At 45.8% G+C, this 14,301-nt stretch overlaps 2 protein-coding genes across 5 annotated transcripts in view; one reads left to right on the top strand and one right to left on the bottom strand.

Moving 5' to 3' along the window:
- Window positions 1-898: 898 nt before the first annotated feature.
- On the top strand, window positions 899-13,749 carry EIF3J (eukaryotic translation initiation factor 3 subunit J). 2 transcript variants are annotated; one of them, XM_032949365.2, is made up of 8 exons: window positions 899-1,029; window positions 2,322-2,410; window positions 4,511-4,562; window positions 4,690-4,757; window positions 5,525-5,636; window positions 6,487-6,651; window positions 8,970-9,043; window positions 12,739-13,749. In XM_032949365.2, the coding sequence occupies exons 1-8, from the start codon at window positions 1,008-1,010 to the stop codon at window positions 12,868-12,870; spliced, it is 714 nt and encodes a 237-aa protein (XP_032805256.1). In that variant the 5' UTR covers window positions 899-1,007; the 3' UTR covers window positions 12,871-13,749. The 2 variants fall into 2 exon arrangements, with proteins under 2 accessions (XP_032805256.1, XP_032805266.1); XM_032949375.2 differs by having other exon boundaries at window positions 902-1,029; window positions 2,325-2,410.
- Window positions 8,538-14,301, bottom strand: part of SPG11 (SPG11 vesicle trafficking associated, spatacsin) — a 115,076-nt gene continuing 109,312 nt past the window's right edge. For all 3 annotated transcript variants that reach the window (XM_032949337.2, XM_032949347.2, XM_076067078.1), the window contains one exon: window positions 8,538-9,013. In XM_032949337.2, coding sequence (XP_032805228.2) covers window positions 8,994-9,013 — 20 coding nt within the window. In that variant the 3' untranslated portion in view covers window positions 8,538-8,993. The remainder of the gene's footprint in view (window positions 9,014-14,301) is intronic.

The raw sequence follows: 14,301 nt of genomic DNA, 5'->3' as shown, positions 1-14,301 counted from the left end.
ACATCCAGTCAGGCCAACAACACAGACACTTCCTGGCGGACCACGAATTTCAGAAGTGTTAAATTTCGTGTTCAACCTTTGGATTGCACATACCAGCATAGATAGAATGAAAAATACGAGGTACACGGTCAGTAGAAATATATATACAAGTCCACCAAGAGGTAAGGAGGGAGGAAAGACGGACAGAGGCAGAGAGAGAGAGGGGGGTGCCGGAGGGATGAACAGAAGCTTAAATAGGAAATAAGGTTGTAGGGGGGAGGAGCCAGAGCGAGAGCGGCAGCTCAAACACGCACATCTTACACATACAAAACGGCAGCTCAAAAAAGGACCACCTCTTGTAAATACAAAACGGCAGCTAAAAAAATTACCACCTCTTGTAAATACAAAACGGCAGCTCAAAAAAGGGGCACATCTTACACATAATTACAACGGTAACTTCCCCGTAGAAGTGTGATAATAAAGTATTAAAGCTTTCGTGACTGCATAAAATTACTTATTTGTTTTTTCGGTAAAGTCACGTATGTAGAAATACAATAAAATTATATTAAAACAAAAAACAATCACGACGTTTCGATCACAATGCAAGCGATCTTCATCGGGTGTCAAGAACAAATCACGGAGGTAAATACAACGTGATTGTTTTTTGTTTTAAAATAACTTTATTGTATTTCTACATACGTGACTTTACCGAAAAAACCAATGAGTAATTTTATGCAGTCACGAAAGCTTTAATACTTTATAACCATAGAATATGGTGCTAAAATTAAAAGTGACGCGTCACGTAGCCGGTATCGTGATGTCACGCTCATCCACGCGATGTGACGTCTCCGCGACGCGACCTGCGACGTCACCACGCAAGCTGGCTCCGTCGACGTCACCCACGCGCGCGCTGCGCCGCGCCGGGTCGACGTCACCACGCAAGCTCGTGTCCTCGACGTCACTTCCCGGCATCCCTCGCGCGTGCGTGTGACCCCCCCCACCCCGTCGCGCGTGTGTCAGCGGCCAAGATGGCGGAGCCGGACTCGTGGGGTGAGTGGAGAGCGGCGGCCGCTGCGCTGGTGGGGAGTGTGAGGAGGTGGTGGTGGGGAGTGTGAGGAGGTGGTGGTGGGGAGTGTGAGGAGGAGGTGGTGGTGGGGATTGTGAGGAGGTGGTGGTGGTGGGGAGTGTGAGGAGGTGGTGGTGGTGGTGGGGAGTGTGAGGAGGTGGTGGTGGGGAGTGTGAGGTGGTGGTGGTGGGGAGTGTGAGGAGGAGGTGGTGGTGGGGAGTGTGAGGAGGAGGTGGTGGTGGGGATTGTGAGGAGGTGGTGGTGGTGGGGAGTGTGAGGAGGTGGTGGTGGTGGTGGGGAGTGTGAGGAGGTGGTGGTGGGGAGTGTGAGGTGGTGGTGGTGGGGAGTGTGAGGAGGAGGTGGTGGTGGGGAGTGTGAGGAGGAGGTGGTGGTGGGGATTGTGAGGAGGTGGTGGTGGTGGGGAGTGTGAGGAGGTGGTGGTGGTGGTGGGGAGTGTGAGGAGGTGGTGGTGGGGAGTGTGAGGAGGTGGTGGTGGGGAGTGTGAGGAGGAGGTGGTGGTGGTGGGGAGTGTGAGGAGGAGGTGGTGGTGGGGATTGTGAGGAGGTGGTGGTGGGGAGTGTGAGGAGGTGGTGGTGGGGAGTGTGAGGAGGAGGTGGTGGTGGTGGGGAGTGTGAGGTGGTGGTGGTGGGGAGTGTGAGGAGGAGGTGGTGGTGGTGGGGAGTGTGAGGAGGAGGTGGTGGTGGTGGGGAGTGTGAGGAGGTGGTGGTGGTGGGGAGTGTGAGGAGGTGGTGGTGGTGGGGAGTGTGAGGAGGTGGTGGTGGTGGGGAGTGTGAGGAGGTGGTGGTGGTGGGGAGTGTGAGGAGGTGGTGGTGGTGGGGAGTGTGAGGTGGCGGTGAGTGTGAGGAGGTGGTGGTGGGGCGTGTGAGGAGGTGGTGGGGGTGAAGAGACGCGGGACCGGCCATTCTCTCTCTATCGCTCTCTTGCTGCTGCCTCGGGACTCGATAATCGGTAGAATAAAGCGAGCCGCGTGTCACGGTGTGTGTGTGTCGGGCGTGGTGCTGTGGCCAACCACGGCCACCCTAACACCACTAACACCACTCGTTGTGCCGCCACAGTTTTGCCGGCCTGCATAGATGCCGTTGCTATTCGCTTGCTAGCCGCAACTTGTTCCGACAGTCTGTTAAAGGCGACATGGGGGTATCTGTGTGTGTGTCACAGTCTAAGGGAAGGGGGTCTGTGTGCGGTGTGTGTCACAGTGTGTTAAGGCTATAAAGGGGGGGTCTGTGTGGTGTGGTGTGTGTCTTGGGTTTGGCAGCAGACGTGGAAGAATTCGTTGCGGAGGCGCTCAAGCCGGCGTTGGCGATAGACAAGTGGGAGGGCGAGGACGAGGATGACAACGTGAAGGTGGCCGGCGCGCTGACACGGGGAGACCCGGGACGCCGAGCGAGTCGAGGGGTCGTGCGCGCCGGGGGTTTGGTGTTGTGGGGGGGGGCAGTGAACGGCGACCGTGTCGAGACGGAACAGCGGAATGATTGATCAGGATAAGGACTGGGAAGGGGCGAGGGACTCAGAAGCTGAAGCAAAACTGTTTTTTTGTTGTTGTAAAACTGCCGCGGCCGGACTAGGCCTCAAACCGGACCCAGGCCTATGGACCAGAACCGCCCCCCCCACCCGCCCCTATCAAGACCGCATCGTTATCAGGACTAGAATCTGATCGATCACGAATGGACCAGACCAGGGCCAGATCTCGAATGGGACTGAGCAAGGATTAAACTTCAAGCGGCACCAGAACTACAACTTGGCCTGAGCCAGGACTACAAAGTGCATCTAAACAGGACCGGCGGGGGGGGGAACCCCTTACCAAATCGGGTCCAAGAATGAACCGAACCGGGATCGCGGACCAAACTTGAACCTGGGATCCCAATCGGGACTTGTGCCAGAACCCCAGAACCGCATCGCGGGCGGACCAAGCCTGGGTCCAGACCCGGTCTCGGTCCGGGATTGAACATCGCCGGATGTGATGGGCTTGTGTGTTCAGAAGAGAACCGGCCTCGTGGTTTAGCCCCTGAACAGCCCTGGTCCGGAATTCGAACGTGATTTGCCTGGTCTGGTGGGGAGCGGTGGTGGCGGGTGAGGTTCAGAACTAAAGGAGGCCGGGTCCACAGGTCTCGGACCGGCTCCGCCGAGACCGCATGATCTCGTTAACTGGCATTTACCACGGGACAGGATTAACATTGGTTAAACGTGGTTAAGTCGGCCCGCGTGGCTATTGTACGCCGCTTGAGGCGGGGAGGAAACGCGCACTCTGGCCGCCCCAACTCGGCAGTGGCAGCAGCGGCAACAGGGCGCGGCCCGGACCGGCGTTAGAGGGAGGGCGTGTGGGTAGGATAGACCGAGAACTATCGAGGCCTCATTGCAAAAAGTGGATTTTATATTCGTAGTAGGTAGCGGAGCGAAATCCATCGTGCTGTACTTCTCCGTCTGTGCTCCCCGCTATCACCAGCCCGCACCGACCTGCGTGCAGTATTGAAGTGTGGCTCACATGATGACTTGAGGAAGCCCTCATCCAGCAGTTGGATTTATCAAAGTCCCTTGCACATTGTTACGGGTACCTCAAAATCGATTGTAACCTCTTAAGGATGGCGTCTCGTGTTAAAAAGAGGAACCGTGGCTAGAAAAGAAGGGGGGTTGGATACCCCCCACAATTGAAGGACCCTAACATTGCAGGGAGTTAACCCTGCCCTTTACACAAGCACATCTACATTGTACCCCCAATAATTGTAGATGTGACTGGACCGCCATGGATTTGCAACATGCTGTCTTGTCTGCCCCACGACGCAGTATAGCGTAAACCGCAGCACAGCAATTACCCAGACGTAGCATATGGTGAATTACAAGCGGTTGATTGTGTTGACGTGTCAAAACGGTTTAACTGCAGTTCACCCCGTGGGGAAATTAAAATCTGGACACCAAAGCGGCGTTGGCAACAGTGGGATTATACAAAACTGTTGGGAGTGGCAGGGGGGGGGAACGAACTAAAAGAATTGAAACTGGTAAGATAAGGACTACATTGCGACATTTTCCCCGTGGGGAAATAGCCAGAGTGAACTGTACTCGAAATTCCAAAAGGCTTTTGATATCCCAGAGTCGAGGCTTAGGGGACCTGGATATGTTTACTCTGCTGCAAACTTCACCCTGGCTAATCAGGAGACAAAAAGGGTGTTATAACGAACCTTAGTTTCATACAAACCTTAACGGATTCACTATAATCATGCGCAATTATAGAAAATGTCATCCCAGTGAAATGATGTTTCATTACCAGTCCTCAACCCTTGTATTATTACACCACGTGGCACGCAATGTCAAATGTTTTATTGGCGGTGGCATTTATCCCCTAAGATTTTTTTAGGCTTTGTTAATTACCGCTGGGAGTGGTGCATAGTAATTAGGTTGCTTATCGACGCCAAAAATCTTTAATGAGTGATTTCCGATCGTGTTGCACAGGACAACTGGGACGATGAGGAAGAGGAAAAGAGAGAAGCAAAAGCTACCGCAGGTAAGGGGATACTCGCAACCACATTGGTCACCCGTTAAGTAGTTGCGGAATTACATTGTGATGGGCTAGGCTAAAGTGGTGTCTGTAAACGGCTGGACAAAAGCTTTTACCATATTTATCTTTGCAGAGGTGAAAGCCGCTGAGAAGAAAAAGAAACCAGAAAAAGTAAAAGCAAAGAAAGATGTCAACGAGAAGGTAGTTTGTTTATACTCGAATATTCCTGCGTGAACTGTAATAGTGCACACGTTAGTCAAAATGTTTCATGAAACAAGATCCACATTCTGTAACATTAGTAAATATACAAGTGCTATAGCTATTTCGGTAAAGTCACGTTGAAGGGAAACAATAAAATAATAAAATATATATAAAACAGTAAAAAGTCTCACGACGTTTCGTTTTATATATTTGATTATTTTATTGTTTCCCTTCAACGTGACTTTACCGAAAGAGCTAAGAATATGAATTACTGCAGTCACGAAAGCTTTAAATCAAAATGTATACAAGTGCTGTTTCTGAAATCGTCCATCCTACAATTACTCTCCTCCGCTATTTTTAATTGCTAAATTCCCCACATTGAAGCAACCATGAATAAACAACTCGTGCAGCAGTCATATTAACTGTCTGCCAGAGATGACTGAATGCTATTCTGGTTGTGCGTGGCATGCGTATGTGTGGGGGAAGTGGTTCGATTCCCAGCTTATGCTAACGTGAGTGGCGAATAGCTGAACCCATCCTGGCCTTTCCTAGGTTGACCTGACCATCAATGAGTACCTGGTGCAGTGTGTAAACAATATCAGCACTTGGGAGATGAAGGGGGCTGGGTGTGGTACTTGCCATGCTGCCCCCCCCTCGTGCGCTGTCCTAGCCTATTAGAGGTGCTAGCTAACAGCAATTTCCCCAACAGTCTTAAAGGCTATGTATGGAGGATCGTTGTCTGTGTGCGCGACCACTTGCCTATTCAGGCAGCGACAGAGCCGACGAGAAAACAGAGCCCAGAGGAGGAGCGGTTAGAAAAACTGCGCCTCCAGAAACTTCAGGAGGAGGCCGACCTTCATGTTGCACTTGAGACCTTCGGTATGTTTTGGATCCTGAGTTTGTCGTTATTTTCAGACCGTTTTTTTCTGGGGTAATTTTTATTTTTAAGGTGCAGGGAGGGATTTTGAATGACAAGGGAGCAAAATGTGTTTAATGTGACTCGATTTTTTTTTATCCAAGTGCATGTATGTTATGTTGAACTTATTTCGAACCATATGTAGCCCACCGTGCTACTCGGAGGTGCCGGTAAATTGTTTGATTATTGACACTGCAGTAGATTACTGCAAGTGCTAACATGTTCAGTGGTGAATATTGACTTGTCTTAATATAAACTATTTGAAGCCACAATGGTAACTATGCACTAGTATTAAGTACTTTTTGACATCACTGAACGATTTAAATCGTAAACGTTCAGAGCTTGAATTGTGTTGGACTATATTGAAAATGACATGGGGAATTTGTTACTAATGCACAAACATGAAATCCAAAAACGTATATTTTTGTTGGCACAAGTAAACTTTTGTTCGTTAAGGATTTTTGTTCGGGCAAACTTTGGCCTTTACTGTAAACACTTTGCATACCATTTCCAAGTCTACACTCACCGTTATTCCCAAAGTAGTGTGGCAGAAACAATAACAATTCTAGCCACCCAATAATTTTGGCACATTCACTCCACTGTTAAATGTTATGTTTCTGCCCCTTTGTTAAACTGCTGGATGAAGGCCTCCCCATGCCATGTCAATCATGGGGGTTGTTTTACCATACTTCACCATGCTGGTCAGTGCCAGTTGGTAAAGTTGGGTCTTGCTTAGTTCAGTGCACTACCGACTGTGCCACCCTATTGTTTTTAATTTGCTTCCGGTCGCTTCCTTAAACTTTTGTTTGTTAGGCGAAAGAAGCACAGAGGACGTGAGCGTAGATGTTTTGAACCCTGTGACGAAGGAAGACTTTGTGGAGTTTGGAAATGCCCTCCGACGGAAGGTCACACAGTACGAGAAGTCTGTGCATTACGTGGGTTTCCTGGAGGCCCTGTTTCGTGACATCTGCATCAGCCGTGAGTTCACCCCACAAAAGCGGCGTTTCACTTGCACCGGGCATATGCGTCACACATGCCTGACTGCTTACATGTCCAGTGGGGGGTTGGGGGGAGAAACGGTAACCCCCATGAGCCAATGTGTAATGGTGGTGCAAGATTCCCCGCTTGTCGCTAGATGGCAGCATTTCACCGGAGTTGTATTTGATAAAATAACACCTCTTGCAGATGTTGCGAGGCACAGGATACATCAATCTCTATTTTATTAAAGCGTCTCATGTTGAAGTATCTCAACACATCCATTATTATTCTCACATGCATCCACATGTATGAGAATCCGTTATTTACGGTGAATACACATGTACTAATGTTACCTTTAGGCTAATAGGGTAAAACAAACTGTAAATCAGCCAATAGGAATGCATGAGATGAAAAATGAAACACGGAATTTACTTTTAAATTATGAACCCTGAACAGCGAGGGGATAAATGATTACATGCCAAGATGTAACCACTGAAAGTTGAATATTTATTGTAGACCTACTCACCCAGGAATGTCTGTCCTTAAAGCGCATCACCGCACTCCGCATCGACCAGCCCCCCTCATTAATAATCATTATAATGACGTTCTCCAAATGGACGCCCCCCCCCCCCATTCATAATAATTAGCGGCTGACGTTACTCCACATGGGGGGCCGAGGCGCCTCCTCCCCCCTCCTCGGCGTCAACTTACAACCCTCACTGCAAAGGCAGAACCCTCACCGTCACACAATCTCCGTAACGCTATTGAGACATCAAAGTAAAAAGGACGTCATGATGAACAAGGGATTATTACCTTGAAATGAAAGAGGTCTGTTGTCACCACGCCCTTACAAATTGCACACGCATTAATGCATTGAATATCATGCGCGGTCTGCTTTTCGCTTGCACGTTTCAGATTTACTGCAATAAACCCGTCCTTGGATGGTCAAAAGGCTAGTTTTAAAATAAGCATCTAAAGACATTTTACTATATGGCAAGAACACGTGATTGTGCTGTACGGTAAAAATCATCCCTCTTGCAATACTGATAAAGATCCAAGCATTTGTAGCAGTTAAACAAAACCATGCGTTGCATGCAGTTGGGCAAGATATCTGAGCACGCCAATTTCCTTCCACATTAAAATATTGAGGCATGGGATAATCTTCCCACTGTGCAGGATCCAACTTGGAGTGACTTGAAACTCAGAGGCTTCCCTAGATAAACAGAAGGGGGGAAACAACTGCCTACACTTGGGGAAGAAGCACAAACGGAATGGAAGTGTGCATTTATGCTTCGAGTCACAGTACAGGTTGCCATTTCACTGCTATTTATCAAACAAAGCCTCGATGAGCAAAGTGGTAAATGGAGTTGGAGACGTGAGCAGCGAATTAAATAAAATTCGCGGCTCACATTTGACATTCTAACAAATCAACGTCCGTTGGACACACCTGCCAGATGTTAGCAAATGCTCCTTTGCTTCTGGGGTCAGTTAATAAGATGCAAAATTAACCGGCACAATAGATTATTTTCTTATGCTCAGGTTTATTGACCTTTTACAACAAATATATATTCTTTGCATGTTGTGGCATTGCATAATTTTACACGGCCATGTCTAGTTCTTTTAGTTCCTCGAGTACCACCTTATGCCTGCGATTCTTGATTGTTCCATGAAACAAAACCTGCTTGTGCTGCACAGCAGCTGACAGGCAGTGACATTTGAGCTCATTTGTTGACTTAAGACAAGGGTATGAATTAGAAATTGGTACAGCTTGCATTTGTGCACAATTTGTTCTTTTAATCTTTTTTTGTTACTTTAAGCTCAGCAATGATATGACTTTGTATATTGGCACGGAGCCGTGCACTTGTCGCAGGACATTTGAAATGATAAACATTGTTCAGCCTTTATTGTACACATTGTGTATAATCGTTATAGTTTTGTACAGGACACCTTGTGCATTTTAACATCTTAAAGTGAAACAATCTTTAATTTAAATCTAGATGTGGGGAAAAAAAGGCATTCAACTTAATGGTGAACATTTTTTGAGAGTTTTGCACTGAAAAAGCCTCAGAAGAAATTGCACTGGATTTTAAGCCACACTGCATTTTCCCCATTTTTGAAAATCATTCCCGGTGTTTTGACCAACTCAAGAATCTCCATGAAATGTTTTTTTTGAGTACTCCGAACACAAACGTGAACAATCATGTACACTTTCATCGCTCTTAAGGCGCCTTTCGCTTGAAAAGCTTCCTCCAGCACTTGTACCATAAGTGCCTGATTGGTAACCATTTCCCCCCCCCCCGGCCTTGTGCTCCATGCAGTGGAAATGGAGGATGTGAAAAAGCTCAGCTCCACTTTAAACGTCCTGTGTGTTGAGAAACAGAAGGCAGACAAGGTAAGTGCACCTGCTGTTTGTCACCTCGCAGCACTTGAGCGTTCATACACATCATCGCTCTTCAAGCAAGTCTCTTGAACACCATGTGGGGAGACAACACAGCCGCAGTAAATAAGCAGTGACAATTGTTGCCATGGAGTTTTTTTTAGCATTTAAGTTTTGTCAAGATGAGTATTCATCCTATTTAGTATATTTAGTGAAATGCAGACTTGCACATTGTATGTACACAGTTTTACTAACTGTATAAAAGGATACTACAGGCAGGTTAAATATTAGCAAGTCATTGAGTAACCCGAGCAATTAGTCCAAGTATCCTGTGGGCATAGGGCCATAGTAGTGTTGTTAATCACAACACGGGCAATTTTGGTTTTCCTTTCTGTTACCAAGGTTTTAATTTCATTCAGAGCCCTGACTTAAGCTTGTCCATCCTTACAAGGTATCAAGAAGCCCTCTTGTCAGTCCACTACTGGATGAAGGCCTCCTTCCTACTGTGGTCATGGGGTTGAAGTGTAGATCATTTCCACAGATACCTTAGCCGTGGCCAGCAATCTTAATGCAGGTCACTGGATATGTACCGTATTTTCCCACATATAACCCGCAGGGTATACCACTTTCTACAAACAAAACAAGACCCTGCGGGGTATATGGAGGTGCGGGCTATCCCAAAAATATTTTACACGTGTGACATGTCACAACTCGTTTAATTTTTTCATGGTAGGACTATCCATTATGCAACACTTACCTTTGACTAAAGCACTGCTGAATAAACCACTCCCACTAAAATTGCACATGTTATCACTGATGATTGCTTGTGTTGCAGTCGAAACGTCGTGAGAATTTTATTGTTTTATAATTTTATAGTTTCCCTAATACGTGACTTTACCAAAAGAACCAAGAATATGTTATCACGTTTTAAATTATTCGAATTGTTTGTACAATGAAACGACAATGTTTGAAGTGGGTGCACTTTGTTTACCGTAATACTTTCAGTGGCTGTAGGGGGGTGCGAAAGTTTCAGCTGAGGCTATGGATTGCATAATGGGAAGGGCCTTAACAAGCGTCTACCAGACGCGGAATCATAATTGCTGAGACCCTTGGGCCGTTGCTATTGGCTGAGCACTATACAGTCGCGACCATGAGCTTTGTTTAAAACTTCCAATGGCTGTGTTGTCAGGAGGCAATGGCGTTACCGCAGTGCCGCTATTGTAAGCGCAGTGCGCAATCTACCAGTGCTAAAACTGTAAAGGGGTAACTACTGGTCCAGTAGCTGTAATATGATGAGGTCGAATGCTGGTAAGCCTAACAGTACGCTTACTTATCAACCAGTTGTGCGTTACTTATCTATTGAATATTTCCTTTTGTTACTTATTTACTGTTTTAAGTTCACTCGTTTCCGGTTAGTTTTCTTTGTGCACGTTATGATTTTAATGTTAACAATTGATAGTGGAATGTATTACAAATGTAAACTTTGTATTAATATGATGGAATTAAGCTGCGGTAATGACGTTAAAGATATGAATGCATGCGGTATATTTTAAATTTGTTTTACACAAAACGCTATTTTTGTGGGGTATATGCGTCTGCCGGGTTATATGCGGGAAAATCCGGTAGTGGTGTGCTAACTGCCATGCAATTGCGTCCCACCAATTGTATACAAGCACTTGGATGCAAAGACTCATTAAATGTACCATTATAGTGCTGCCACTGTTACTGCACTTCTGCCATTCTGACCCCTTCCAATTAGTCTCTTTGGGCTCTCTCATTAAGCTGTAAGACACTCCGGCGTGCTCCCGAATGAGTCACTACCAAGATTAAGTGTTTTTTTTTCTCCAGAAATTACGAGTCGTTACCAAAGGTGTTTAAACTTGCAAATATTGCAATCCTGTGAACTAATTTTATTTAGAATACGCTAATAGTTGACTTTTACAATATTCACGTGAATTTCAGAGCGCATGCTTGTGCAATGGTGACAAGACAGACTATGAGCCCGTTGCCATGACCACTAGTGAGGTTTGGTCCAGGTTGTCACGGTTATTGGTGGAGGCGGTGGGGAGAGCAGACTGCTGAAAGCTGGGGATGTGAAAAGCCTTTCTATGCTAACCCTAAGCAGCCAGGCTGCATAGCTCAGCCTTTAAAAGGAGGTAGAGACTCTTGACTTGTGGTGTGGTTGTTGTTGATTAAGCTGGTGGCTTTTTGTTGCATAGGCTGCTTAGCGTATGCAGAGTAAATGCATCACCCAACAACTGGTGCTTAGGCACTATGATTTGTAATAAGTACATTTATAATTGGGTGGAACAGATTTGTGCACTGCACTACGAATTTGGTAACGTTCTATTCCAAGTAACAACATCAATCGGGAAGGAGATAATCCCTTCCCCCTTCACCAATGCGTGGTGAAGAATGATCAGACAAGTCCCACCGTTTGGAAAACTCGACATCCAACAATTAGTCGACAATAACAATACGTTGCTCACAATTATTTGACATTCAGTATGCTGACGCAAATGTGTTAGTACTCCCCGTCATAACCATGATTAGGAGTTTTCATAAAGGTCACTTGGGACCCACTGTCGGTGCCCATGGATGGGTTCTGTCCGCCCCCGGGGGGCGAGTAACGTCACTGTTAAAACACCCTTGTCTATAATTGCATGAGAACCCTTTAAAAGGTCCACCACAATGCCCTGTATATATAGCTATCTGCAGCTTAAATTGGACAATCTGACTTGATTTACAAAAGTATTTAGCCGTTTCCATTGATTTGTTATTTGTACAGTTAAACTCCATGTCTATTTCAGTAGTTATTCTCAGAATAGTTGTGGAAATTGAATATGCCAGGAAAAATCACTTTGTAATGTTAAATATATAACAATTCACAGGTGGGAAGAGATAAATGCTTTGGATTGAAGGTGGTGTACACTTCTTTCAGAAAATTGAGCATTTGGCAGGATGTGCATCTATATGTTAACTACCTCACCTGGTATGTGGGAGGTTGTGGGTTCGACCCTGAAGCCTGTATATTTGGAATTTTCATGTTCTCCCCAGGTCATGTAGATTTTTCTCTGGGTCTAAGAGTTTTCCCTCTACATTTAGAAACATGTATTTAGTTGTCATGCATTTCCACAAGCCAATTCGATGAGCTAACATTTGTGACCAGGTTGCTTATGAAAAAGAGCTATATAGCTTAGTGGGCCTTCCTGGTAGAATGAAAGTTTTAATTATATATTAATTTAGAGCTGGTCCCACCTGTTATAATCAGTGGTGTTTGCATTTAATGAGTGCTGTGAAACAGGAAAAACACATTGACATCTATGGGTACCCTCTTTAGCTCAGGCAGACACAGTGGATAAATAGTTAATAAACATTGTTATTTCTGATCTTTCAAATGTCTTTAGATAATCACTTTGTAATTTTGCAATCAATGTACATTATCCAACCACAATACTATTATTGTATTGGTCACTGTGGTGTTTTTCTTTATTTAAACATTTCAGTTGTTGGGCATGTCATTGATTTATGGCCTCGCTATTTAACTTCACGGTCAGATCCCCTTTTCCCAACCGGGCGACAACAGTTTATCGGCTTTCCCCTATTGGTAAACGACCTCCGACTTGCTCGTTGTGCTTGGTCAGCTGAGCGAGGTATGGCAGTACGTTTTGCATTAAAAAAAATATTTGGCATTTGATTGTTTTCCACAGGAGAAGAAGGTAAAGAACAAAAAGAAACGGGCCAGCATGCCAGGCGGTGGGTTCAAGGCAAACTTGCGCGATGAGCTCGAGGCTTTTGACGAGGGTCCTGCAGGATATGACGAATACGAAGACTTCATGTGACACCTGCTGCTGCTTGTATCCCCCCCCCCCCAAACACCTGGAACTATGACACCCGCCTCAAGCATCATCTTTATCACTTCCATCAAGTTGCCATCGGAGACACCCTGGAGAGGCCCAGCTCGTGGCACGAAGAAGCCAGAATAATGGGAACTGTCTGCAATTTTACTGCGAGGGAGCGCGCCCACGCACTAGCGTACACTGCAGTGCTTTACGTTTTCACAAACGCTGCCAAGTCCACCTCTGGCGGCCAGAATTCAACTATTTCCCTGCTCGTCAGTGGAAGGGGCAAGGTGGTGGGGGGGGGGTGTTCCACTTGCTATTGCAGTTTGAGCTTTGAATCTTGGGTTGTTTAAAGTTAACACAGTTGGATAATTTCACTTGCATTTTTGCCGCATTTTGATCATGGAATAAAGTAACACTGCGGGAAATTGAGAATGGCCTAGCTATTTTTGTATAATAAAACTTATCCATAACGTGCTGCGTAATTGTTGTATGCATCGCCCTGAATTATTTCCATACTCGGAAATAAGGTTTCAGACTCCGTCCATCACCATAAATCGCTGTGCCGCCGACTCAAACCCGGATGATGCCGTCTTAATCCATTTCAATGAGCCATTCTCAATGCTCCAAAATTAACTTGTTTCATAAACGACAACTGTATTACAAGTGAATTATACTCCCTGCAGTATTTAGTTTTATTTAATAAAAGGCAAATACAGGACATGTTCTCATGTTGTGACCGCTAAGCTTTGGGCAGAGCTGAAAACTGGCATTGATGGGCGGTCATGGATACAGCCACGCTGGCTGTTTGCGTGTTGAATTTTTCTCTGCAGTATCGAGTCGTGCTTATGCAAATACATGTAGACCTTTGAATATCAACTCCCTGCTGAAACTGCTCATTTCCAGTGTGAAAACGTGACTTGACCAAAAACCCTCCCACACAAGCAGTCGTGTAAGTGGAGATGAAAATGTTCAGTTCATTGAGTTAACATAAGGACATCTCAAAAAAGCTGCACACGTATTTGATGTGCTGACATTTAGCAATTTGAAGCCAGGCCATTGTGGCCCATTCCAGGTTTAACAGCATACACTGTGAATGTCAAATTTAATCAAGAATGGCAATAAAGCAAACCATTTGTCAATATTGTCTTGCGGTGAAATAGGCAAGATAAACAGCACCATGGAAGTCATGTTTAAACAAACATTGGTATCTTGCAAGCAATACCAAAATGCATATTTACAGACTGGAGTGGGTGTCGTCTGATTTAAAATTCAAAGACGCATTTGGTTCGGTACACGTCGAGCCTTGTCAATCCACTGCTTGGCGAGGGCCTCCTCTGTCTTTGTAGTGGGGATTACTTGACCATACTTCACTATGCTGGTCAGTGTGGGTTTGTTAAGGTGGGGAACAGACATGGGATCATACATGTA

The sequence above is a fragment of the Petromyzon marinus genome, chromosome 1 (genome assembly GCF_048934315.1).
Source record: "Petromyzon marinus isolate PM22_M1 ecotype Great Lakes invasive population chromosome 1, UKy_Petmar_22M1.pri1.0, whole genome shotgun sequence".
Classification (NCBI taxonomy): Eukaryota; Metazoa; Chordata; class Hyperoartia; order Petromyzontiformes; family Petromyzontidae; genus Petromyzon; species Petromyzon marinus.
The sequence above is the reverse complement of the archived record's forward strand: the minus strand, read 5'-3'. Positions and strand labels throughout refer to the sequence as shown.

Coding starts and splice junctions, on each gene's coding strand:
- EIF3J (XM_032949365.2), top strand. CDS start 1,008: ATGGCGGAGCCGGACTCGTGGG. Junction 4,758..5,524: donor AGAAAGATGTCAACGAGAAG/GTAGTTTGTTTA, acceptor TTGCCTATTCAG/GCAGCGACAGAGCCGACGAG. Junction 6,652..8,969: donor TCGTGACATCTGCATCAGCC/GTGAGTTCACCC, acceptor TGCTCCATGCAG/TGGAAATGGAGGATGTGAAA.